Source organism: Pezoporus wallicus, unplaced genomic scaffold (assembly GCF_028554395.1).
Source record: "Pezoporus wallicus isolate ANWC-B61680 ecotype Strahan unplaced genomic scaffold, APGP_CSIRO_Pwel_v1 contig_6597, whole genome shotgun sequence".
In the NCBI taxonomy this organism is placed as follows: Eukaryota; Metazoa; Chordata; class Aves; order Psittaciformes; family Psittacidae; genus Pezoporus; species Pezoporus wallicus.
This window is the reverse complement of record NW_026635331.1, coordinates 621,361-647,481: the sequence shown is the minus strand read 5'-3', so window position 1 is coordinate 647,481 and position 26,121 is coordinate 621,361. Positions and strand designations below refer to the sequence as shown.

Below are 26,121 nucleotides of genomic sequence, written 5' to 3'. Positions count from 1 at the left end.
ATGCCCTTCCTGTGTTTGGCTGATACTGGAGTTGCCTCCAGGAGTATTTCAGCCTCCTCTGGATTGGTAATCTGGGCAATGTGCTGAGGGAATGGGACAGTGTGGCTGACTGCAAAATACAGGTGGCAGAAAAAGTCGTTACCTCCAAGAAGGAAGGCCATTGCACTGTTACGTGAAGGCAAGATTTCTGAACATCCTTCTTCAGTCACTCCAAGTCTCCCTAAGTCATCTTCTACTTTGCCTCTTCCAAGCTGACCCATTGCAACTATGTCTTCCTTTGATGGAAAGTGTCATGTGTTTTAACGGGCTTCATAACCACCTTTGCCTTCTTATCCTTTTTTAAATGGTGATCCTTATTTCCGGGTCCGCTTCCTTTCTTGCGCACAGCATAAGTTGCTGATCAAGCCATAAATTCAAAAGGAACTGATTTAATTATCCATCAAGAAAGCAATGAGTCCAGCAACTGAGAGCTAGAAAGACGGAAGAATCACCTGGAATCATTTCCTGTGACTCCCCAGTGAGATGAAACCTGGACATACAGCATGTACATCTTCAGCCACTGCTGTTCCTCACTATGTCTGCAAAATCCAGGTTCATGTGCCAGAAGGAAGACACAGCTCCCTCCAGTTAGGTGCCTGATTTTGAGCTCAGGATGTCAAAGGATTCTCACTGAACGCCCTGGCCCATTCATTCCAGCTTGGCTGGGAATGAATGCAGTGGAGAACAAAACTGTCTTCCATTGTAGGCTTGTGCACCTACAGCCAAGGTATTAGCCACAGATATTGTTAGATTTCAATTTTTTAAGAGTATCTCTACCACAGACAAATCTACGGTACATGTGGAAGTAGAAGATATGTAGCAGTGTTCACAAGGATGAAAATCTAAGTTGTCCACTTTTTTCCCACCTAAGAAGATGTCCAGGAAGTAGGTGGTTATCCTGATAATATGCCCTTTTGATCTGAAGAGGCTAAATTTGTGTAAGGAAAGCATAGGCAATATGGCTCCTTAGTGGCTTGTTCCTGGAGCCCTCCTGAAGATGAGAGGGTTTCTCTGTGGAAAGACTGTAAGAATTGTTTGCATCAAGAGACACCAGCTTGCATTGCTTATTGGAAGCAGTTTGGAATTACATGACAAGCTAAGTCCTGGAGATAATTCAGAAAAATGTCACTTGCTGTCTCAGCCATGTAACAGCAGGACAGAGGCTGTAAGAAAAAAGCCCAACAAACAACAAAACAGTCCTGTCAGTGTGTCAGATTTCATATTTCACCAGTGATAGCAGAGTAGTAGAGTCCTTTTTGTTGTCTGTGAAACGGGAGATGGGAAGATGGTGAAGGGATGATGTTTAAGTGCCAGACCTGTTGGCCATATTTACTCTATGTCGTTTCTTCTCACTGGTTTCTTGTTAAGAAGTTTTCCATAAAGTTGTTTTGAAACCTGATGGGCTCTGTGAGCTTTGCAGGATAGTGGAAGCCGAAGCAGGCAGTGATTGCACCAGGGCTGAGGAGAGTACTGTGTGTCCTGGGTTAATATCCGGTGAAGGGCCTACTTTAGTATGTGACTGGCAGCATGTGGAGGGTCGAGTAATTATCTGAGAAGGAAGACTGCTGGCTGGGGCTTTGAATGACAGGTTTGTGTCACTGAATAGAGACGTATCTTCAAAGCAGTCTGAGGAAGATGCTTCCCATGGTGGAGTCCATAAACTTTATCTGTGGTACAGGACGTGTGTCTGATGCCTCATCCCAATGGTACACTTTGTTCTGTGCAAGGTACAAGACAATCTTCTCCCTGCAAAGATGATAATTTAGTAAGGCCATTAAGAGAGAAGCAGTTACCATAATTTCTCTTCCATAGCATCTGTGGCCATTTGCTTCTTCAGAAACAGACCAGTAATGCTTTCCATGCTACTGGCCTTTCTTTTCAACCACCTCCAAAAGATCACTGTATCTGATATGCTTAACTCCTTCCAGTCCTGAGTGTTGCAGCCTTGCTAATGAGATTGACTAAGCCTTACTTTAAACCATTAAATTATTGTAACGCCTCTTATCTTTCAGGTGAAATCATGGGTTAGTGATAGCATGCCTTTCATTCAAAAGGAAGAACCTTTTGAAAGTATGACTTTACTCCAAGATATTCCTGTTCTTTAAAAAACTAAATTATTCTCATTTATGTCTAAGTCATGAACTTGTCTATGTATGATAGATAAGAAAAAGCAAACATGAATACAACCAGATCAAAGATGTACATGAGTCTTTAATCTTGTCTTTTCCCCTTGAAGAATGTGTAAAAAAAAAAGAACAGAGACATTTCATTAGTTTAAGTAATAATAATGATAAAACGGAATCACAAGCAATTCCTGAAGCAGGACATAATGGCTCTTGTCTTGCTGCATGTTATCAGTCTCTCTTTGATTTATATTAAAGAAACAAATAGCTAGCAAGAAATGTTTCCAAGTTCTCGTCTGATCCCTCTATCTAAGGGAGACCATGAGAAAAATGTATCACATAAAAAGATGTTGTATATCTACAAGATATACCCTCACATGTAATAATTAGTTCTGCTGGAAAGCTCGTATGTAAATCTCGTATGACAGCCAAGATCATTTTCACCTCTTTAACCAGATCTAAGATTGCTCTCTGCTTTCAGTATTGCATGCGTTTTGTCAGTCTTCCATGTCTTTCTGATCCAATAAGCTTACTCGCTAAATTTAATTCAGTGATTTTAATTGAATCTGAAGAACAAAGTGGTAATTTATTAATTGCATCTGTATGGTGATTAGCTCTCAATTTACAAACTATTTCCAGCTTCCTTCCATTTTTGGCTTCATGCTCTTAGGCTTCCCCTCCAGCTGGAAACCCTTGCTGCTGACAGGCCCCTCTGAACTCCAGCACAGGCAGTATTCCCAGCCCGAAAAGTTAAATGTCTCCTGAGTTACCAAAGCTCCCAAGTCTCTCTCTCATCTAACAACACATGGCTGGAAACGTGTATGAGAGAGGGGAAGTGAAGAATTCAGATCATTTCTTGGTGGCAAATTGGGATGGACAGTATCATGAACAGTTATAAAACTGTCGAGAAGGCATTGGAGTAATCATTGCTGCATGAAACTGTGCAAGAAAGGCATGAAAAAAATGGAGAGACCAGACGATGGTCCGGGCACAGGAGCACATGATCTTAAAGGAGAGGCAGAGGTAGCTCAGCTGGCTAAGCCAAGGAGAGGAGCAGAAGAGGAGGAAGTGTTGTGCTTGCAGCCTTCAGCTGCATAATGGCTGGTTGGAGAGGAGGCATTCAGACTTTTCTTGGAGGTGCACATAGAATGAGCAAGGGTAATGGTCACAAATTACAGCAAGGGAAATTCTTTTTTGTATGTTAAAAAACCTCAAAAACCTGTGGGAGTGGTTAAGCACTAGAACAAATTATCCACAGAGGTTGTGAAATCTCCCTTCCTGGACATAGTCAAAAGTTGACTGAACACAGCTCTGACTTTGAAGTCGGCCCAGCCTTGAGCAGGCAGTGGGAGTACATGACCTCTCAAAGACCTTTCCAGCCTGTGAGACTGTCTTCAGATTGCCTCGCTTTTTGGTTAGCACAAGTGAGCAGCCAAGTTCTTGGAGCACTGATGCATGCACAAGCTCAACTACGTAGCGTATAGGGGTAGCTCTGCTTAGCCATGATTGTATGAACTGCCCCACAGTGTTCTTAGACTCTTGGAAAAGGCACGCATCTCCATCTTCAGCATTGGCGAGCAGCAGGGTGTTTTGCGTCAGGCTGTGGTTACATACTTTAGTCCTGAGTGGCTGTGACCCTGCCAGCACAGTATTTTGGAAATAGGGGGGAACAGTCAGAAATACCACATGGTAAGCAATTCATGGCCTGCTGGAGGGAAAGACAGAAAGGCAAAGAACAAGCAAATGGTTAGGTATGGATATGATGTCACTGCAGGACTGTGTAGTGCTTTACCTGTAAGAAAAGGCAAATGCTTTTGCCTCATTTTTATAGCATGGAAGCTATAAAGCTCCTATAACGTAGGCAACTGTATTGCAGGAGGAGAGAACAGCAGAGAATGGGGTTTGTGGTTAACAAATTAACAGCTCACTGAAACAACTGGAACTGGAACAACTTACAAATAAAGACCTGAATCTTAAGTCCTGTGTTCACTCTATTTAGTACCCCAGGCATTCATTTAATAATGTATTTTTTACAAATGTCATTAGAATAAGAGAGGGAAGAAGTGGGGTACATGAATAGTGGACTTGTTACATACATTGCTATTCACTGTGAGAGTGAGTAGCATCATGATGGGCTCACGTGCAGCCTCCACTGAACTCTATTAAGACTAGCTTTGCCTCATCATCCACTGGTTATCCGCAAGCCTGAAATACCTGCTGTGCCCTTACTGGGAATAGCAGTATGACTGACCTCATCTGTTTCTATTTACACAACACTGTCCTGTTTCATGAACAGTCAATTCAGATTATTAAGAAGCCTAGGGAGAAAAGGTGATTATTTTTGCGCTAAGAGATAGTCTTTGCTAAAGAGCAAATTTTGTATTACAGCGCCGGCTTGGAGATGCTGCAAAGAAAGCAATCAGCAAGCTGCAAGTCAGAACAATCAGGAAAGGTGATAAGGTAATTTTTCAAATTGCTCATTACCAAATGAAACTCTGTGCTTAGGGTTCCTTCAGACCACTGGGACAGTGAGAAAGAACAGGCATGGCAATTGCTTATTTAGCTACTGGGTGTCCTTCAGGCACGGCAAGGGGAGGGGTGGAGATGGAATACTGGTAAGCAGTTTATTGATGGAATGGAGTAGAGGGAGAAGGGGATTCTGTAAAGATGCAGGAAATCCTGAAAGTTAAAACATGCTAACTAAATCTGCATGCTTCATAGGGCACGTTTCCAGCTGGAAACACTTTGGAAAATCTGACTTGCTTGTCTTGAAATGCATTAGTGGATTTGCAGCATGCATCGGTGACAGTTTTACTTTGCCACATAGGCTCTTGAATGAAGAAATTAGCTGATAAAATCAAGAAAATGCAAATTATGAATGTTCTCTTTTGTAGGAAACTGAGCCAGACTTTGATAACTGTGCTGTTTGTATTGAAGGCTACAAGCCCAATGATGTTGTCAGAATTTTGCCTTGCAGGTAAGTTGAAGGTGCTCTTGATAGTCTCTCTACTTACAGACAGGCTCTGTTCTGACAGGGTCACACTGAGAGCTTGGGGAGAGATGGGCAAGTTTTTAATTTTGATTTATATTATTATTTATTAATCGGGTGATAAAGATGTTTGAAATGCCTCTTTATTCAGCTTCAAGTGAAGTAGTATTAATGGTGGTGAGAACCTGAGTTTAGAGTGATAGTCAGAAATTGTGTCTGATCTTGACCTATTACAGTGTCTTCAGTAGGATTTTTAAACTAAAAGTTTTGATTCTTCTCTTTTCCTCACTGGTTTTATATCAGTCCAGAATAAGTGCCTTAGAAGAATTTGCCCTGACTCCAAATTGAAACCTGGGCACAGCAGCCAGGGATAGAGCAGGCTTCTGCTCCCCATGGAGCTGCTTCTTTTGCTGTCCTGGGCCATGCCCAGGTGCTGAGAAAGGGATGACTTCTATAAAACAAAACAAAACAAGAAAAGAACCCAGCCGTTAAAAGAGATGTGCTGAGTAAAGCAAAGAGGGAACGTGACAAAGACCATGTTACCTATTGCTGCCATGAAAATACTCTCAGGCATGTGGGACATGGTGGTGACAAGAAGAGCTACTGGGCATGTTCTCTCTCTTTTCTTCCCTTCATGTGAATGTGACTTGTGCAGCACATAGAGTAATAGTGATATGACACAGGAGCACAGCTTTTTGCCACCTGTAACAGTTGTATTCATCTCTTCGTGCCACAGTAGTGTCATCTGTGAGGTGTTAGCTAATCAGGATTTCTCTAAGGATCAATTTCTTAGGAAGCTTCCTAGGAATAATTATTCCTCTAGGAGAACAAGAGCAAGTGTTTGATTTTCCTAGAAATAGGAATCTCAAATGCTGTACATACAGAGCAGAAAATATTTTTTTTGTTTAATAGTTTCTTCTGCTGCATGTTCACTGGCTTTAGAAACCAAAATATTTGGGTTTTTTCCTGCTATGTTGTTCCCTAGTAGATACTCGAGTATTACAAGCCGTCCATTTCTGTTCGTTCATGTGACTCATTAAATCTGTTTACTGCCATCACTAAATGGCAAACTGAAAGCAACAGATTCATCATAGATTTGACCTACTGTAAATCCCCACAATGACAAATGCATGTGAACTCTTTTTTTTTTTTTCTTTCTACAAACAGACACAAATGCATCACTTGATGAGGCAAAAATACAGAAAAATGAGAAATTACCAGAAAATGTGGACTTTGGTTTGACATCAAGACTGTTTTCAGAGAAGCATAATAAAGGTTGAAAATTTTGTATGATAGAGACAGGCAGTTTTTGGAGGTAGTTACACAACAGCAAAAAATGCTGTAGCTTTCACTTGTGTCTCGCCTCCTAATTCAATGAGGCTGCAGTCAGACTGTCATCCACAGTGTTGAGTCAAACAGAGTGAATAGGAAACACATAGTTAACAGGTGATGTTCAGCTCTTGGCTGACTTAAAAGGTCGCCTAGAAAATGACTCATGCTAAAAGGGTAGCAGCGGCAGAACTGTCTGGTAAAATACTCACAGTTTGAGCCTCAGCAATTTTGAATTATAAAAACTCAAAAGATTTTTCTCAAGCAGCTATTTCACAAACCCTGACTTTTCTGCTACATAAATTGTGAGGGCAGTATTTTACACATTCACATGGGTTTGGACTTCCAAGATAGGAAATCGTAGTCATGATTCCTTCTGCTGTTGTCAGTCTCATCTCCTCATCCAAAAAAAAAAAAAAAAGGGGGGGGGGGAGGGAAATATTAATTTTTGTCTCTGTTAAGTGAGTAGGAGAGTGTTAAAGACCTACAAACTCTGTAGGTTTCTTCCTCCAGCATCCTCAGTTAAACTGTGTGCTGTTTCTAGTATGGGAACTCATTAGACTGTTGTTTAATAAGAAGCTGGCATTTCACCAAGCCTTACAGAAGCCAGCACAGTATGACACCAGTGCTGGCTGACCTTAGTGTTTCTATACAGGGGGTGCTCAAGATGTAGAACTTTTTATCTGCAAAGCCAAATATTCCCCAAGAGCTGCACATGAAATATGCTGCTTTGTACTGCATACAATACTGCATACTGTACTTTGGAAAACCTGCTAGCAGGCACACTCTGTTACAAAGCTCTGTATATCTTAAGATCTCTTTTTAAGGCTGGTGGAGCCTGAATCTCCTAAGAAATTGGTACCAAAAGCCCACCAGCCAGTATTGCAGTGGATGAGCTCTGAAGCCATATAGATAGATGGTTACTGTACTTGTGCTGTTTCCCCTAATGTCCTCTCTTTTCCGCTGGCAGAGAGATGGCACTGGGATAGCCTGTTGTTACGTATTCCACTCTGGAGAGCTAGGAGAATTCCAGTTAACTTGTGCTTCTTCCTCTCTGCCCTCTTTAGCCAGCTCTCACCACTGACTGTATCAATAAACTTCACTCTACAGCATGTATTAAATAAATAAGTACTGACACTTGATTTTTAAAAAAGTGTTGGCTTTCAGCTGTTTTTATGTTTAATGGTAGCAAGCATCACTGAAGTTATCTTCGAGGGCACTGACACAACATCAAATGTAACCAAGTTCATTGTTCCCAGAGTGATATCTCTTGTCATAGCCCTAGTTCCTTCTCCTTGTCCTCCATCTCTAGCTTCAAAAAGCCTCTGTCTTTTCTGCTCTGGCTTTGGGGAAGTTGCTAGTGCTGGTGCTCCAATTGTGTGCCTTTTACTGAACGTTTACTAAACTTCTACAGGGAGCAAACCAGTTCTTTCAACCTCATCTCTACTGAGTTCTTCATAAGCTCTTTTTTTTGTTGTTTCATTTCTGTCACCAATAAACACACTTTCTAACCATTCCAGCTCACTCCCTTCCTCTAAACCTTCTCCCCATGAACAACTATGATTTCAGAAACTGCTTCAGTCATCAGGCTCATCCTCAGTCCTCCCGTGAAAATTATTTCATCACATTCTTCCCTTTGATTCCTTCCTTTCATTTACCCTCATCATCATCTTTTGTCTCTCCTTCTTCCTCAAAAATAAACAAATAATACTGTACATGAAACCTCAAAAGCTCTCAAATCTTCTAATTGAATACTACAGGGCTGCTCACCAAAACCCTTCTCAATCCTCTGCTTCAGCCCTATCTCTGGTCCAGGCATGATGCTGTTACTCAGGGTCCTTAGGGATGTACCTCTCTTTCTGCTTTTGTCTCCTTTTCTCTTAGCTCACGCTTTGAGAAAAATGACATGACTACTAGGTTTGTTTGCATGCAGTTTGGAAAGGTAGGACTAGGAGTCGGAGGTGGGAAGAGAACAGTTAAGTTTCCCTTAACTTGGAAAAAAAGCTTCTCAGAACTGTTGGCAATCTGAAAGCTTTACAATAGTTTTACAATGATCATATTAGTAGTATAATTTTGCGATTAGCCTGACATTGTTTTTTTTTTCTTGTATGATTAAAATTGCAGCTTTACAGAAAATTTAAGTACGTTTCAAACAAAAGTAACGTCCAGTTCAGAAATACAAAGTGCTGTTGTGTTAATAGTAAATGAAATGTGCTGGGACTTTGAGGTTCTTTTCCTTTCTTTGTGCTCTGTGAGCTTTACTCAGGCACATGCAGTCACAGAGGAACGCAGGAGGAATCCCAGGAGGCCACCACCACCTCTGGAACAGCACAGGGACACTGTCCGTGTTGTTCTTGGGAGTTTTTTCCAACACACTCTGCAGTCTCCTGGGATGAAGACTCTGCAGTTCCCCTGATAATTTATTGCAGTGCTTCACTACCCTGACTGTGGTGAAGCTTTTCCTGTTGTGTAACCTGGGTCTCACTTGCTGCACTTTAAACACATCATTTCATCTCTTATCCCTAGGAGAGCTGAAGAACAGTTGTTTCCTTTCTCTTTATGAAAGCCTTTGTTTTGTATGAGGATTGTTACGAGATCTCCTCTCCTCTCGCCTTCCTCTCAACTAATCAAGTACAGTTCTTTTGAGAAACTTTTCAACCCATCCAAATGAACATAGTTTTGCAATGCCTGTGGTTGCACACATTTTTTTATTAGCTCTGACTCTGATTGTCAAAGCCATGTCAGGAGTCTGTACTTGAAATATCTCTCTTACTGTCTCCCTGTATGGGTCTTTACTTCTGAACTCATCCGTGGTGCTTCTACCCTTTCTTTTCTTCTAAAACCCTTCTCTTTTAAAACAGATTTTCTTTTAAAACCGTCAGAATTTCAGAAGAAGAGGGATTTTTCTTTCTATTGATCTTTTTACATCATTGTCTTACCATGTGACAGTGAAATATTGCAGTTGCTCTCATCTTACTTTGGGCTGACCCTTGTTTTGCCTTAATTTGGATGATAAACTTATCAGGCTTATTTGTCAGAATAAAATAAGCTTTCAGATCCAAGTCTGCAAAGCCTGCCACTTCACTTCTCTGCACAAATGTTTACATGTTCAAAATTAGTTGTTATGAGTCCTCTACTCATATAATGTGGTACAAAAATTAAAAAATTCAAATCTATCTGATTTTTATAACATTCCATTTCCCCATAAATTTGTGTCAAATAGTCAAGTTCTGTTGTGCATGTTAAATCTGAAATTAATAGAGCCATACTACACTGTGCTGATTTAGTATTGAGAAGTGCAAAGTGACATGATCTGTCATGTATTTAAATGGTAGGATTTATTTTAGATTATTAGTTTTTGAAGCCAGCTTCACGTACACTAAACTTCAGTTTTTCAAGTCTTTAGGGCTTGTTCCAAGCTTTTGGTGATTAACAGACATTATGAAGTGCTGTAATATGAACCACAGCTTGACTGAGGCTTACAAAGCTTGAACTGGAAAACAAAAGGAGGCTTTCTAGTCTGTGGTAAAATTGCTTGGTAGAAGTTACTTTTGTTGTTTTGGGTTCTTTTAATCCAAAACAGATTTTGGAAATCTCTTTGGGTTTTGGTGTGGGATTTTTTATTTTTTTTTTTTTTCCAAGAGAATAATAAATATTTTAGATTTTGTAAATGTACTGATTATTTTGGTACAAACATGCTTCAGATGTTTGCCATTAAGCATATTTCTTTATGGATTTCAGTATATAATTAAAGAAAACCAATCACTATCAAGAATCTCATCATTATTCCAAATAGCTGAAAAACACGATGTTGACTTTCAGTACCCTCCATGAATTAACATACCCAAGGAATTCTGTTGATTAGACTTATAAATGTAAAATTACACATGCTTGAGGACTGTACTTTTTTGTTTTCTCCTATTCAGGCTGCTTGCCCTATGATGGGCTGAGTATGTCCCTCCTGAGATGACAGAAATGAAGAGTTACACAGGAGAGACAACAAAATTTGGTGCATTGTGTTTTTATCCATTAAGGCAAATTCTGTTTGGAAGGAGGGTTGTGAACTTTCATGGCCTTAGTAGAGTGGTTTAAACTTCACGTATCACAACGCTTCATTTGCATTCATCATGTTGACATACAGGATCAGATGAGGTTTAACAAAGTTTGGTATTACAGCCAACTGATATAATTAGACTAGGCTGAACTTCCAAGAACATAGTTGCCCTTTGCCAGCAGTTGTGCAAAGTCAGGCCAAGTACAGGAATGCAATAATTTGCCATATAGCTTTGTTTCACAAAGCACCCATTTCATCTAGAAGTAGTGAGAAAAAACATTTAAAAGAATAAGACGCTGAGTTCACACAGTTTTGGCTTTGAATTTCTACTGTTATTTAGGCCTGAAGCCAGCTATTACACCAGCCAGCTACTATGCCGGCTGATACCATGTTAGTAAGAGTCAGGGTTACAAATAGATAGAGGTGAAAGTACACCTCAGTATCTTAGATAAAGTTGAAAGCCCATGCGTGCCTTGTGTGAGAGAGGCTGGGACACAATACAGCAGCCAGCCCATTCAGCTGAATACGTACCATGTAAATATTTAAAATTGGCTTATTAAGTGATTCTGGCTTTCTCAGAGATTGTATGTCATTGTGGAGGCTGGTGTGTGCTCCAGGTGGAGCCTTAGAATCACAGAATCATTTAGATTGGAAAAGACCTTTAAGATCATCAAGTCCAACCATCACTGCCAAGTCTTATTAAACTATGTCAGTGGGACGGTGACTCAGCCACTTCCCTGGGCAACCTGTTCTAATCCTTGACAACCCTTTCAATGAAGAAACTTTTCCCAACAGCCTATCTAAACCTACCCTTGTGCAACTTAAGGCCATTTCATTGTGTCCTGTCACTTCTTACTTGAAAAGAAACCAATACCCACCTCACTACAACCTCCTTTCAGGTAGAGGTTATCTGAGAGAGTAATAAGGTCTCCTTTTCTCCAGACTAAACAACCCCAGTTCCCTCAGCTGTTCCTCATAAGGCTTGTTTTCCAGACCCTTCACCAGCTTTGTTGCCCTTCTCTGGACCCACTCCAGCACCTCAATGTCTCTTGTACTGAGGGGCCCACAACTGAGCACAGTATCCGAGATGCAGCCTCACCAGTGCTGAGCACAGGGGGGCAATTCTCTGGCCCTGCTGGCCACACTGGTTCAGATACCAGCCAGGATGCTGTTTGCCTTCTTGGCCATCTGGGCACACTGCTGGCTAATATTCAGTTGTTGACCAACACCCCAAGGTCAGTTTCCACCAGGCAGCTTCTCAGCCACTTTTCCCTAAGACTGTAGTAGTGTTGCATGGGGTTGTTGTGACCCAAGGGCAAGATCTGGCACTGAACCTTGTTGAACCTCATACAGTTGTCCTTGGGCAGCTGTGAGCCTGTGGTTACCTGGTGGGTTTGTGTGGCTGTGCTCTATGGGTGATGTGCTTGGGACAGTAGCAACACAGGGGAAGCCAGGTGGGGGACTGCACAGATCTAAAAGTTCAAGCAGAATGTAAAACTTCAAGAAGACTGAAAGGAGACTTTCAGGCTCTGCCAAGTAAAATAGGTGACACCTGTTGCATGCCTTAGAAAGAAAATCTTTCTAGAGCTCATCTAGATTGGTGTGTCAAAACAAGCAAATTAGTTTTAATTTGTGCCTTTTAGAGCAAGACTGTGTATATATATCGAGCCTCATATTTCAGAATAAGATACCTTCTTTCAATTTTGCTAAAGTTGTTGTTATTAAGTTATATTAGACAGTTGAACTAAGGCTCTTTCCAAGTGAATTATTCTATTCTAACTGATTAAAAAGGAGTTTTAGGTAGGCAAGTCAATTTTCAGTTTCCTAAATGCCAATGTAATTTCTGAGGCAGTGTGCATGGTGGGAAATATTCCTCTTTTTCTTTGGAGGAAGTGTTGCTGAACAAACTTCACGGCCTTGGGCTGAGCCCCTTCTCCTCTACTTGACCTACTCAACAGCATTTCTTAGATCATGAGCCCCACATTCCTGCATTTTATAATATTTGTTCCCTGAAGCCACAGAGTATGCTCGCAAGAGAAAATACATCTGTCAGTCAGGTACACACACTAAATATCTCTATATTCTATCTTAGTTTGTGTCAGGCAAAGCTAGACAAGAAGCTTTCTGATCCTGCACCTGAATAATGTCTAAGTGGCCCCCAGCAGCCATAGGATTTAGGAGGTTGCTTAGTGGTCATTTCAGACTGAGCACAGGATTAGCACTGACCCCTTCAGGGCTGGAATTGTTTAGGAGCGCTCTCTGATGGGTAACTTCTAAAGAGCACAAAGTCAGAGAGAATGTTTTAAAAAGTATCATCCTGTTTTTTCTATTTAAATGAAAAGTAGATTTTTTTCCTTAATTCACTTTCTTTCCTGCATTGTAAGAAATACCTAATCCTCTATGGCTTCACATTTAAATTATGTGTAATCAGGTTTGTCTGCAGAGCCATCAAGACATAGTAATGCAATTTTTACCTTTACCATCAAGCAGGCTTTGTCTCCTGACCTTTAGCGTTTAAAAAACATGGGTTTTGCTGATGCATTTTGTGTGGTTTTTTTAATTCCCCAATTATGTATGTATGTGCTCTTCATGTGCTTGAGATGCTACAGAAATATTTTCAGGTTTGTGTGCATATTATGTAGTTTTGCTGTCCTTGCAGAGGTCACAAACCACACCATTTTAAATACTTTCACTTCACTGAATTCAGAAGTGTCTGGTACTAGGTGGTAAATTGTGCTGTGGTGGATTCAAATTAAAATGTCCTGGTTTTCATTGCAGGCATCTTTTCCACAAGTCCTGCGTAGACCCCTGGCTGCTAGACCATCGTACCTGCCCGATGTGTAAAATGAATATTCTAAAAGCTCTAGGGATCCCGGTAAGCACATCACAGGGCAGCTGGTCAGGGCAGGAGGGAAATACCAGCTACTTGGATATATCCTTAGCCCTTTGCCTGTCTGTTCCCATCCTTCTCTTCTTGCCATGTTAGTGATTTTTTAAGGGGAGTACAAGCTGAAATGTCTGGTTCTACCTCTCTTCTTCACACCACTTTGATTAGCAAGGAAGAGCCTGTATATGGGGGTTGGTTGGATGTTGGGATTTGTGTGTCTGTGGTTGCCTGCTTTGTGGAGCAGAGGATTGTTTGCTGGTGTTTGGTGGATTTATAGGTTCTTTCACATAGCTTTTGTTTGTGTTTTAAATCAGGACTGGATTTTGTTTTTTGATCATGCTCTTGGTTCAAATCTCAAAGCAGAAGGTCTGCAAGTAGAATTTTTCCTGCTATATTAGTTGAGGACAATTAATTGCTTATTCTGGGGAGCAAAATCTTTTCTTTCTGTCAGATTTCTCTTAAAGTCTATCTCTAGCAATCTCTGTACTCCCAATTAGGAAGCATTTCTCCCAGCAACTAACCATATGACATAAAAGAAATTATTAAGCTCTTTGTTATTTGGAACATTCAGATGTGATTAGAAGCTGCCAAAGGAATTGATCTTTTTAGGTTGCATGTTTACATTCAGATAGTGTGTTTCCTGTCTGCCATACAGTTTCCTAGCCACAGCTATCACAGAGATGACGGCTTGCCATGTGAGAGTGAAGTTCAGTACTCCAACACCATAGGCTGATGCATTAACAGGTGCTGTAAATACCCTCCCCAGTTACAGATGGTAACATGCTCGCTGACATATGAAAGAGCTATATAAAGTAACATAGCTCATGTGAACATACCAGGGGAGCTGATACAGCCATTCTCCAAGAGTTCATTTTCATGGAGACTGGGAAGCCAAGCAGGTTGCTGCAGAAGAGTTTCCACAGCAAGTGATGAAGTATGTTTTTACTGAAGTAGGCAGATACGTTAATCAATCTAATACAAACTAAGATAAAAACTTTAAATGGGAAAAATGAAGTATTGTAGTTAGGATAACATGTTATTACAGTTGGGCTACTTTTTTTCTACTAAGCCATGTGTATTTGTCTTTAAAATGTTAAAAGATGATACAACTGTTAGATCAGTGTTTGAGATGTCAGGAAAAAAACAGAAGGAAGGCTGCCTCTGCCATTCATCTCTGCATATAAGGTAATACAGAAATTTTTCCCCAGGTTCCATGTCTCAGTTCACAGGCCTGCCAACGAGCAGTTATGCAGGATTTTGACACTTCTGTACCCAGTGTATTGTTCCATGGCTTTCTTCTGAACCATACAGGACCTTATGATCTCTGTTCTCACACTGGTCCATTCACATTTTTGTCTGAGCATTTCATTAACATGCTCTTCATCCAGCTTCATAGACGGGCGATATAAACAAAGCAGACCTCTACTTTCTGGAGGCCTGCAGTGAGATGTTAAGGTCTTCCCAGAAAGTTTAGTACCATTAGTATTTACATACTAATGTAAAGAGACCAGGATACTTCTCTCACTGATTTCACTGGCAGCTGCTGGATGCTAAATGTGTCCGCAGGCTATGTGAGGCTGGGTACATCAAGCAAAAAGGGCCGGAGGCCATGTGTAAGGGTTTTGGTTTATGTGACCGATTCTTACTACTCGTGAACAGCTCTGTGGTGGCAGGTATAGAACTTAATTGCCAGGAATAACTAAAAATGGCATTCAATTTCCTCAGCCATCATTTCTCTTCTCACAGCTCCATCTAGTTTTCCCTGTACTGCTTAACAGAAGGGGGTCCATCCTGCTCCCTTCGCTAAGAGCTTTCCACATGGAGCTTTTGTGGAAATAATTGCACTGGGCATGTAATAAGAAAATTTTAAAAAACCAAACCAAATTACTGCTGAAACCAACATGAACAACTGGGTCACAGTAAGATTTCAGAATCCGCCTCAGTGCTGGTCTCAAAGTCAAGTGCTTGAATGTTAATGTTCCACTAGCAACCTCTGCTTAGAGGGTTTTATTGTATGAATTTATGTTAAAAATTCCTTAGGTTGTTCTAAGAAAATAAACTGAAAGCAGCCCGCATGTTTATGTGGGAGCATACTGGCTCCCACCCACATGGCTCATCAATTAGGTTTATAAAGGGACAGCTGCACGCTAGAGCCTTACCCCTCAAGGTGACTTACAGTAGGAGATGTTGTCCATGGAAGCTGGGAGCAGATGGTAACCTTCATGTCAAGGCTTTCCTCTAGCTGACAGCAGAGGAAGTGGGAGTCTAAGAGCATCAGATAGATTGGGGGTTAAAAATTCCTATACAGCTACCAGTTGCTTCTCTTCCTTTGCTTGCTCTGCCTTCTCTTTCTAAACTATGCCTCAATTCCTGCTCCTCCTCTTTTCCCCTCCAGTCGCCTTTCCTGCTTCTTTGTATAACCTCTCCTGCCCAACCTTTATCCTTTGTAGTTCCTGCCCTGGTGTCAAAGCTCATTCTCCCTGCTCATCTCTCAGGACCTTTTCTCCACCTGCACAGAAATTGGGCATCCTCACCCTTCCCATTGCCTGGCACCAGCTGAGGGCACCCCATTGTGGGCATCAGTCCTGTGGGGTGCTCTCTTGTGCTACCATAAGATTGCAGGCACCATGCAAAGCCCAGTTCTCTTTGGAGAGTGTAGTTGTTGGTCCTGAATAACGTACCTGCCTCTATCAGTACATGTGAACTGATAATTTCAAAGGCTCGTAACTTAGCCAGATGTCAGTAGGCTGTTGTGGCAAAAGATGTTTCCCTGGAAGAAGCTGTAAAGCTCTAGGGCTTCTCAGTGAGAGGTGGCAAACATTTCTGTAGAGTGCATAGAGCAAAATGCCATTCCCTAACCACATTCTTGAGGCTCGCTGAGCCATCTTAGCTGAAACTTCACACACAGAAAAGCAGCCTCAGGCAGGCAGCAGTCTCTGATGGGAGACTTGAGAGCAAATTTGCCGAAGTCCTTTTGCAGGCTTTTACAATGGGAGGAATGAGGAAATCTTACCATAGGTAGAGCTAATGTGCTGGGTTTTTTTCCTGCCAGCTGCATGTTTGTCCTATGGTTGTTATTAAAGAGCTGGTTTGCGTGACTGGATATATTGTGCTTCATTTAGCATCAATACTCAGGATTTTCCAGGAAACGATTGGTTAAAACCCAAATATCTAAATGTTTCAATTCACTTCACATCTAAACTCCCCATTTATTTTGTAGCAGAGACTTCAAACATTATCTTCGCTAGAACCAAATTCCCCAGGCTGCACTCATTTTCACGGTAGCTGAGCACCCTAACATCTCTGCTTTTCACCATGGCACTCTGTAGCTCCAGAGGGCTATTAACTAACTATCCATCAGCAAATGGTTGGCGTAACCTTTTCCACTGACTCTTTGCTGGTGAATCCAGCTCAGACTGTACCTCATTTGGCTGTAATATTTGAAGTGAATTATCAGTGAAAGTGTCTTTCACTTTCAGAGACCTACATTGCTATTGGGATGATCATGTCATATAAAATAGTTTCGCCTGCTTCTCCCCCTTTTCTGCAAATATCTGCTGGATATGCAGACAGCCACATTTTTGGCAGCTGACTGGATGACTTGAAGCTATTCACTAAGAGCCTTAGCCAAGCCCTCAGAAGTCAATACAAAGCCTTCCCTTGACTTTAGTGGAATTGTGCCCTCAAAGCACTTACATGCAGGGAATGAGTGAAACCAATATAATTAAACTTAGCAAATGTATCTGGGTCACTCTGGCAGCAAAAGCTATAATGTATTTTTTTTTATCAGTATTTCGTATCATTAGTTTTATAGTATGCTGCTCAGTTTGGGGTACTTTTTTCCAACTAAAATGATTCAGGAGTAAGGGATTAATTATATCGAGCAATGCTGTTTTTGCATCTTTAATGTTTGTTTTGCTTTCAATTGTCATTCCCTGTTTTAAAAGGTTTGAAAGTTAGTGATAAAACCACATTCTAGGAATAATCGGGATCAGAGCAAAGGACAGGAAACTGATGCCCTGAAAAAAAACTTTGAAATAGTTTTTCCTATAGTAGAGAAGAAAAAACAGACTTTTTTTTCCTTTAAGATACACAGCCATCAAAGCCAAAGTTAAAAATGAAAATCTGAAAGCATTTGTTATAACATCTAGGAGTGAGGGAAAGAGTGATAGATCTAAGGAATAATTTTGGATCTAAGTCTTACAGATGATTGTTATTTCACTTAGAAAAGTACAAGTTCAATCAGTTTCATTAAAACCTGGTGAAAAGCTGAATGTTCCTTCCTGAATGTTCTGAAGAGCTCTTGCTGCTCGTGAATTAGACTGGAGCCAGACTATGACAATTTTTTGTCAGAGAGGAAATATATGGGAAAAGGCAAGACATGCTAAGTTTCTGGTTCTGCAAAATATGTAAGCATATGGTAACCTATGCCTGAGTTCAAAGGGATTACTCTTGTGCTTAAAGCTAAGCATCTGTTTAAGTCTTTGCTGTATCATATTTTGCTTCATTTCTAGGTGCTTGCTGTTGGGGATAGGCAGGTAGTGAGATTTTCATAAATGCCTTAGCAAGTGAAACAACTAAGAATAGAAAAAATTATATCCATAGAGCAGAATACATCTCCTCTGACTTGATCTATCCAGATGTTGGATTTCCAGACTAGCAGCTGAAGCCCGTCTCTGCTTAGTACTGAGCAGTAGGAAGGCAGAGGGGACAATTCATATCACTTACCTTAGGGTGGGATAATGACACAGTGAAATTGTTTCAAACCACTGAATTTAGAGGAAACCTCAGTGACCAGTCCAGATTAGCTGTCTGAATCCTGGAGAATAAAGACAAATGGAAGCAACTTAACTTTACATTTTCTAGCTTAGCAAGGTATCTGTGTAGTTGCAGCTCAACCTGGCTATGTCCCGCTGTCATTTTGGAAGCTTTGCACCCTAACACACAGCATCCTCATTTCTGCATCAGCCTTGGTTTTTTAAACTTCTAAATCCAGTTCTTGAAATAGTTATGCAAACAATTTTTCTCCATGCCCTGGGGAGAACTAGACCTGGTTCTGTGTGCAAATGGCACAAGAATCTGCTTCCTCTTAGAGGAAAAAGAGCTTTTTAGTCATATGTTTGTCCCCGATGTTTATGGGGAGCTCCACAGAAATCACTGCTGTATAAACGGGAGTATCAGGCATATGACAGGTACAGAGAAATCAAAGATAGGAACTAGTCTTGGACATAGTATCTTGGGACAAACAGTCCTCTTTGCTGCCCTGTGCCCACTTGAAGCCTAGGTGTTCTTTATGAGTGCTCAGTGCTAAGGATACTGTACAACAGGTGGGCCCCACAAACCCCTCTCATTGCTTCCCTTAACTTGAAGATCTTGGCTCATGCTGGAGATGTCGGTGCATTCACTATGTAACTGCAAAAGAGAAGTGTCTAAATTCCCCAGAACTGGGTTCCATCCTTGCTCTCTCTGAACCACAAAGCAGGAAAAGCTATGGATCAAATGATACTCTTCAAATTCCCATTATTGGTTGTGTGTTTCTTTTCTCATAATTTTATTTTGTAGGAAATACAGCATTAGCAAAGGAAAAGAGCTTTTGATGTTAAAAATCTTGTCTTATAAACAGCTTTAGCTTCTGTTTTTGCACCCCACGCATAGATGTGCCCACAGGCAGTTCTCTTGAATCCTTATTCCTGAAAGCTCTGTTACCAGCTCTATAAAATGTGTATTTATGGAAAAGATAATCATTCCCCTTCAGCTCCAATCTCTGTTTACATTTGTAATCTGACTCAGCAATCTGCCTGTGTTGAGCAGATCATGTCAATAAGTGAGTTAGTTCTTTAATGTGTATTCTTTCAAACCCTGTAAAAAGTATAAATAAGAATATTTCAAGATTATAGATGACACAGTTTAATACGGAATATTTCTAATGGATAGTTCAGATCTCTCTTCCAACATATTGTATTAAGTACATGAAAACAAATAAACTGAAAGTTTGTTCATCATATGTTGCCATTTTCAATACTGAAAGTGAAAAACCCTAAAGAAGTGGCAACAGGTAAATCTTTTTTATCAAGTAAAACCCAATTTTCTTATTTTTCTTCCCATTAGCCAAATGCAGATTGCATGGATGATATACCTCCAGACTTGGAAGCATCTATAGGAGGACCACCAACCAACCAGATAACGGGAGCCAGCGATATAACAGTGAACGAGAGCTCTGTAGCCCTGGATCCCCCAGTGCGGACTGTGGGAGTACTACAGGTCATCCAAGATGTAGACTCCTTTCCCCAGGCTGGGGAGGGTAACTTCACAACAAGCAGTAAGTTCCTCTTTCTGGCAGAATTTGCACTGAAATAAATGTTTAGAAACCCGAATCACAAACCCATCTCTAGTGCGGGGAAAGTAGCCTTTGAGGGCTTTTTCACTTGGAGCAGTGGCCTTACTTTAAGCCCAGCGGAAATATACAGGGTAAGTAAATTTAAATACCATGTTCTGCTGTACTGCAAACACTTGCAGCCTGTGTGCAACTCAATGTGTTCAATAGCAAACTCTAATTAGAGTCCTCTGCATGGACGAAACAAGTTATTGTAGTCAACACAACACAATATAAACCTATGGTCATCTTCAGATACTTGTTGTATGTTCAGATAGCCCACCATGTATCACCTGTCTTCTGTGTGAAGCAGATTGGTACATGTCCTTTGGCCTGCCTTCTCTCACTGGGCTGCGTGTTACTATGTGGAAGTTACTCTTACCTGCATATCATAAAATAAATAGTGAACACAGCAATCACTTTTAGTCAAGAAAAAAAGACTGTTTAATTCTGGTTTTGCTGTTCCTTTATCTTCTTCCATCAACAGAAGCTTGTCTGATTATTTGTTTATACTTGAGCTTCTCATTTCAGAAGGACTGATGGTCAGAGTTCCTGTACTTGAAAACCTAAGGGTAGCAAAATAATGCTGACAATTTATGGGGAAAAAAAAAAAGGAGAATTTGGGATGCTTTCAGTGTGTTTCGTTTTCTCTTGTTTAAGGGGCACCGTTTGAACCAGTAACTCTCAAAATGTCTGCATGACTCTGTTCCTAAAAATTATGTTCTTTCTTGAAAAATCTACTCTGACAGTTTAGAAAGAATGTTGTCAGCTGTTCTGAGTGAGGATTGTGCTAGTCTAAAATCCTTATTTTTAGGTAAAATAGCAGATCAGTAGAAAGTAAATCTGTTTGATACCAGTCAGTGTGTTAGTATTGACGAGGCTATTGTAGAAAATCATCAGATATACTTGAAAGGAGGTAGACAAAAATACAGGTTTGTGTATAGAGTCAGTGTGGGTCCTGGAAAAAATTACGTATTTTCAACCATTTCTAGGTAATACTATGGGTCTGGGGAGTGAAAAAGAAGACAAGTAATAATATGATGTGTAAAAGGTAGGAGAGAGAGATGAGGGAACTAGGCTACAGTGGGTTTACATTAGTCTCCTTATTTCATGGAGAGACTTGATAATCCCGTTTTTCCTCCTCTTGCAGCCAGTGCCGTGGCAGTGAAAATAGCTTGTGGAAACACTGGACTTGCAACCTTAGCTACAAGTGATGAGAAGTGGATTTTTAAGTTCTCCCTTTGTGGATTAGGTGCTGGTTTCAGGTTTGGTTCTTTTATGGTGTAAGTCCTGGATCCAGCAAGGGGTGAGCAGGGTTGTAGGCCCATCCATGGGGAGACCGTCAGCTGATGACATGCAACTTTCTCAAGCCTCATTGAGTGCTGGCAAGAGCTGTTCAAAATGAGATGTTATTTTGTTCCTTCCAGTAATTGTTTTTAAATTCGTTTGAGGCTGATGTAAACCATGAAAGAAAGATTTTTACTTCATGGTTCCACAGTGTAGCTAAAGAAGGAGCTAGATGCTGGTCTCAGCTGTACCCTCTTAACATTCCTGAAGTGAGCAACTCCTCTTTACACTCACAGCTGCATGCGCATGCTGAGAAGAGCCAGCAGCCTGGTGTGAAGCCCAGCCATAGGGGCAGTCCATGCTTTTCATCCCAGAATTTTGGCACACCGAGAAGCAGTTCTTCTGGTTTGTCATCAGGGGTAACAATTGTGTAGAGGCAGCCAGGGCACACTAGAGCTCAGTAGCTCTCCAGATACTCCCTTCCCCTGCGGTTTTGTTTCCAGAGTCTGTGGAAGTCCAAACACATTTGTTCTTCGTTTTCCAAGTTGCCAGCTAAGTAACTGGGTCAAAAATTTGCTCTGAGCCAGCAGAGTACTGCAAGGACCTGCAATACTTTCTTTTTCCCCTTACCTTTAATAACATGGGCAATAGATGCTAAGACTGGGCAATCCTGAAGGTTGACAGCAGAGCCCATGGACTAGGAGCTCACACCAAGACCATGGGTCTGCCTAAGCATATGGGTAATGAGGCAGCAAACCATAGAGCTTCAGGAGAGCCCATCACTTCAAAGAGGCTGGGCATTTGGTCTGGGGAAGGACTGTGAAAAGGGGTTTTCCCTGCTTATTTGAAAAAGAGGGAGATGAGAACAGGGAGGAGAAACTGGGAGATGGCCTGAGCTCAGCGAAGGTTGTGAACCTCATGCCATCACAGGGGTGACTTGTGACACACTGCTAAAAACAGACCTTTCCAGTTGTTTTGTGAGGAAAGAGGAGTCCTGAGGAAAGTTCAAAGGACCTTGGGAGGTTCCAAAACCTGGTGTGTGTCTGCCTATGCTGCACCTGTCACACATCGTCACTCAGAGGACTCTAGTTTTAATGCATGGTTAGCTGTTGTCACTCACCCATTATTGATAGACATGAATCTTAATCTGGTTTTCTCATCTCGGTGAGAGAAATACTTGAATATTAGTGGTGTGTATGCAAGTTTACATGCTGTCATCACCAGTCATCCAAAGTGGTGCAATCTGCAGTATTTCCCAGAAACAGAGCATTTCAGTCCTTTTTTGCAGCAGAGTTGCAGCAAATAAGATGTCTTTAGTTGAAAGTTAGGGGCCGAGTTCCAGCAGTGATGGGAATTTGTCCCTCCAGCTACCTTACGTGGATTTGAGGGATTCAGACACTCCGAAAGATAGAACTTAGCACCTTAGGCAGCCTGAACTTTTAAGCCAGTGGAAAGGGAACATCAGATAGCAACTCTAGGTTAAATAACCGGTTCATAGCTGTCATATAGATGGGGCTTCATGGGTATTTTGGTACTGTTTATTGTGTTCAGGCACTGCACTTCTCATTTCCAGAATCCTCACAGTTACACAACTGCAGAGCATGCTGAGCGTGCCCTTTCTGTGAACTAGCCTGCCTGGGAATTTGTAGGCGATGACGCTGACTGCTTCTAGGAATCTTTGCTGAAGTTGCTAGGTTCTGGCCTCTTTATATAGCATTAGTGATGGGAGCAGACTCCAAGGCTGACTCTGCACTGGAAGTTTTTCTTCCTCTTGTTATTGAATCTGTGCAGACTACCTCCAATGCAGTCTTGACGTGGCACCCTGTACCCAGCATCCCTCTGTGTTCCTGGCAAAGTTCAGTAGTCCAGAAAGTAAAGGACTCAGCTTCTTCTTTCCACCCACTTCAACAATACTTTGCTTAATTGTTGCATCCTCTTTGTTTGCTGATTAATCATTCTGGCATTGTCTTGCTTTGGGTTTAATTTTGTTTTCTGTGTTTCCAGTGAGTATTCAGAGCCAGAAGAGCTCCCACAGTGTGTCTGGAGGGAAGATATTTCCAGAGTACTGTTCACATTGGGTGAAATTCCATCTCCATTGAAATCTGGTGGCAAAGCTCCCACCTACTTCAGTGGGGTCAGATTTTCATTTCTGGAACTTGGCCAGTGCTTTTCTTCTTATTTCTCTGTGTGTGCTCAGCAGACATTTCCTCTACTCTCCCTCCATTTTTCTCCCCATGCTCCTGACTCGATAATGTCCTCCATGGAACCCTGGACGACATAGTGTATTATGAACATCTGGATGGAACTTTGTCTGGGGGCCCATCCCTAGGGTTCCTTGCTAAACCAAATACATTCTGAGTAGAACTGAGCACTTAAAAATGGACCGTCAGTTTCTCTGAGCTGGCTTCTACCAATATCCAAGCCTTCATCAAGTCCCTTGGGCACATCTGCAGCCTGAAGTCTTCAGTATTTAGTCTTAGTGACTGCTCTCTGTGGTGGGATTTTGTGCAGGATCCTGGTATAGTATCTTGTAATGTGATATTTCTGAAATCAGTTGATGAAAATGGATGGAAAAATTGAAAAACTGGAGTTAGAAAAAAAATGTGTGAAATACATGAAAGTTCATCTCAGCTAAGTTTCCTTCTTTAATCCTATTAGTTTTCAGCTGTCTAGAAGGTATGAAAGAGGATAAGCTAAGGGTCTTTTTCCACAATAATAGCAATCTGTTGCCTAATATTTAGTAGCGAGTTACACAAAATGCTAACATCTTTAGAAATTTCAGCACAGGTGGAGTTTCCTGCTGTGCAGGTGATGTGAGTGTGAGCTGGTCTTGGCTAAGATCTGAATGTGGAGAAGCTCTAAGCTATACCAGATTTGGAGGAGTGGAAAGGGGATTTGGGATTTGAGGAGGACATTCTTTGCGTCACGCTCGGCTGGGATTGAATGATAAGGTTAAGAAAGCTAGTTCGCTGGGAAAGTAGCATCCAGTTATTTTAAAGGTTGAATGGTGACACTTGCAAGGGAAAAAGGTTTTCATCTTTAATAGCATCTATGGTTATCCATCTCCCTCAACCTGTGAGGCACTTGCAAATAGATAATGTGCACTGCCTGAGTCTTTGCTCTCTATTGGTGAATACCTCTAGGTTTTCAGTTCAGACAAGCTTTTTTCTTCTCTTCAGTGGGATGTCTCGTCACACTGCATAAGGCCTCAGAAATCCCTCCAGCACTGTCTCTGTGCTTGGAGGAAGATCCATAAATAATTTACTGCAAATATGCACAGGAGTTCCAGTATGAAAACCCACAAACTCTCTCCCAGGGTGCCATGGCACCTGCAAAGTCCACCAAGTTTGGCGGGCTGTGCAACAGTGTGGGCAGTCTACAGAATACTGGCAGTTCTTTTTCTGTCTCTCATTTTGTTCTTATCATAAAACCCTTTCAACATATAGCTCATCATGACTGTGAGGACACTTTCAAGTCTCTTTGATAGCTCTTCATTAAATCTATTAATACAACTTCTTAAGTAATTATTATGATCTGCATATGTCTAAAATGTCTTTGTGAAGAATAATCAGCCTTTGGAAGTGGATGAAAGTGCATGGTAAGAATCTGACAGACTGTTGTCTTGCAACCACTTGACTGTTCCTTCTTGCTATTAAAGGTTTTTTTTTAAGCAGAATGTAAAAGGGGAGGAGAAGGTGGAAACACTCCCTAGGCAGTAGTTAATACAGAAAGTTATTAACACTTGCATTAGCACCTAGTGCAGTCCTGGAGACAGAATACTGATGGGACCTAGTTAAAGATTGAGCAGATTTGGTCCCATGTGCCTGGAGTATGACATAAGTCCTGGTAGCTCTATTAAAAGCCTGTGTAGATGTTGCACTAAATAGTTACCATGGACTGAAAATTCCAGAGAGCTGAGATCCTAGATTTGTTTTGAGACTCACACCAGTGCCAACATAGCATTGGTGGTTTGACAGACCAGCAGTGGTTTGAAAGAGTCACCAAGTGAAATCTAACTGGCACTAAAAATGTGCTCTGGATTGTTAAATACACCTACAAAGACTCCTGCCTGGCTCTGTGAATGGACAGTAAAGTTTTCCTATTATAAAACTGCTCTTCCTTTTCGTGTTAAGATGTGAAATACAAACAAAATGTTTCTGTACAGCAAATTGCAAAAGGGGATGTACAGAAATGCTGTGAAACAAGCAAATTTGAAGTCTAATTCATTAATTCATTTTTATGTTTGTTTTCTGTTTCATGACTGCTGTGTATACTGGCATTAAGTACAGAGCAAGGATGAAAACACTGGTTCCCAAATCTCCCTTCTTCCCTGCAGACACCATGAGCTGTGTCTGTGCCCCAGTCGGGTGGCACAGTAGGTACACATGGGAGTTTGGCCTAATCTCAGGTGCCAAAAAGGCTGCAGATCTTAAGAAACTTGTTTAATAATCAACTAGGGAAAGATTTAGAAGAAAATGTCCTCCTTCAGCAGTGGAAGCTCCATTTAGATGTCTGTCTCTACATAAAAATGCTGTGGTATCTACCAGCTTGTCCCTCTCTGTTCCACATTACTTGTTCCTGCCTCTGTGTTGCATTTCTGTTGTGCAGCTACCTTGTGAGCACAGTCCAGGAGCTAACCAATTTCTTCCTGGTTTGTTTTTCTTACTTGGATCGGTTCCCTGATCCTGAAATAGTTGTGCCAGTACAACAGGAGGAAAGAAATGCAGAGCACAAGAGAAGAGTGGTACATATAAGCCAGATTTTGTAACACTATTGCCAAAAGCAAGCATACTATCGCAGACACAACTAGACCCTATGCAGCTGTCTATTTTGCCCAGAAATCAGGATAAACAAATAGGCATGAAGTAAAAGTAAGCATGAAGTTTCAAATCTCATTTGAATGCTCATACCTGAGTACACAGGCATTTTATTAATGGTCAATGAATATGACAGGCATAAGGGATTTATTATCTATGACAATGAAACCTGGTAAGGAAAAGTGCTAGTGTAAAAAGTGTGTGTACTGGGTTTCTGTGGCAA

At 41.2% G+C, this 26,121-nt stretch overlaps 1 protein-coding gene across 2 annotated transcripts in view; it reads left to right on the top strand.

The window, feature by feature from the left end:
• RNF150 (ring finger protein 150) overlaps window positions 1–26,121 on the top strand; it is a 142,065-nt gene that overhangs the window by 70,819 nt on the left and 45,125 nt on the right. For both annotated transcript variants that reach the window (XM_057419099.1, XM_057419109.1), the window contains exons 3-6: window positions 4,551–4,622; window positions 5,057–5,139; window positions 13,313–13,409; window positions 19,530–19,740. In XM_057419099.1, the coding sequence (XP_057275082.1) occupies window positions 4,551–4,622; window positions 5,057–5,139; window positions 13,313–13,409; window positions 19,530–19,740 (463 nt within the window). The remainder of the gene's footprint in view (window positions 1–4,550; window positions 4,623–5,056; window positions 5,140–13,312; window positions 13,410–19,529; window positions 19,741–26,121) is intronic.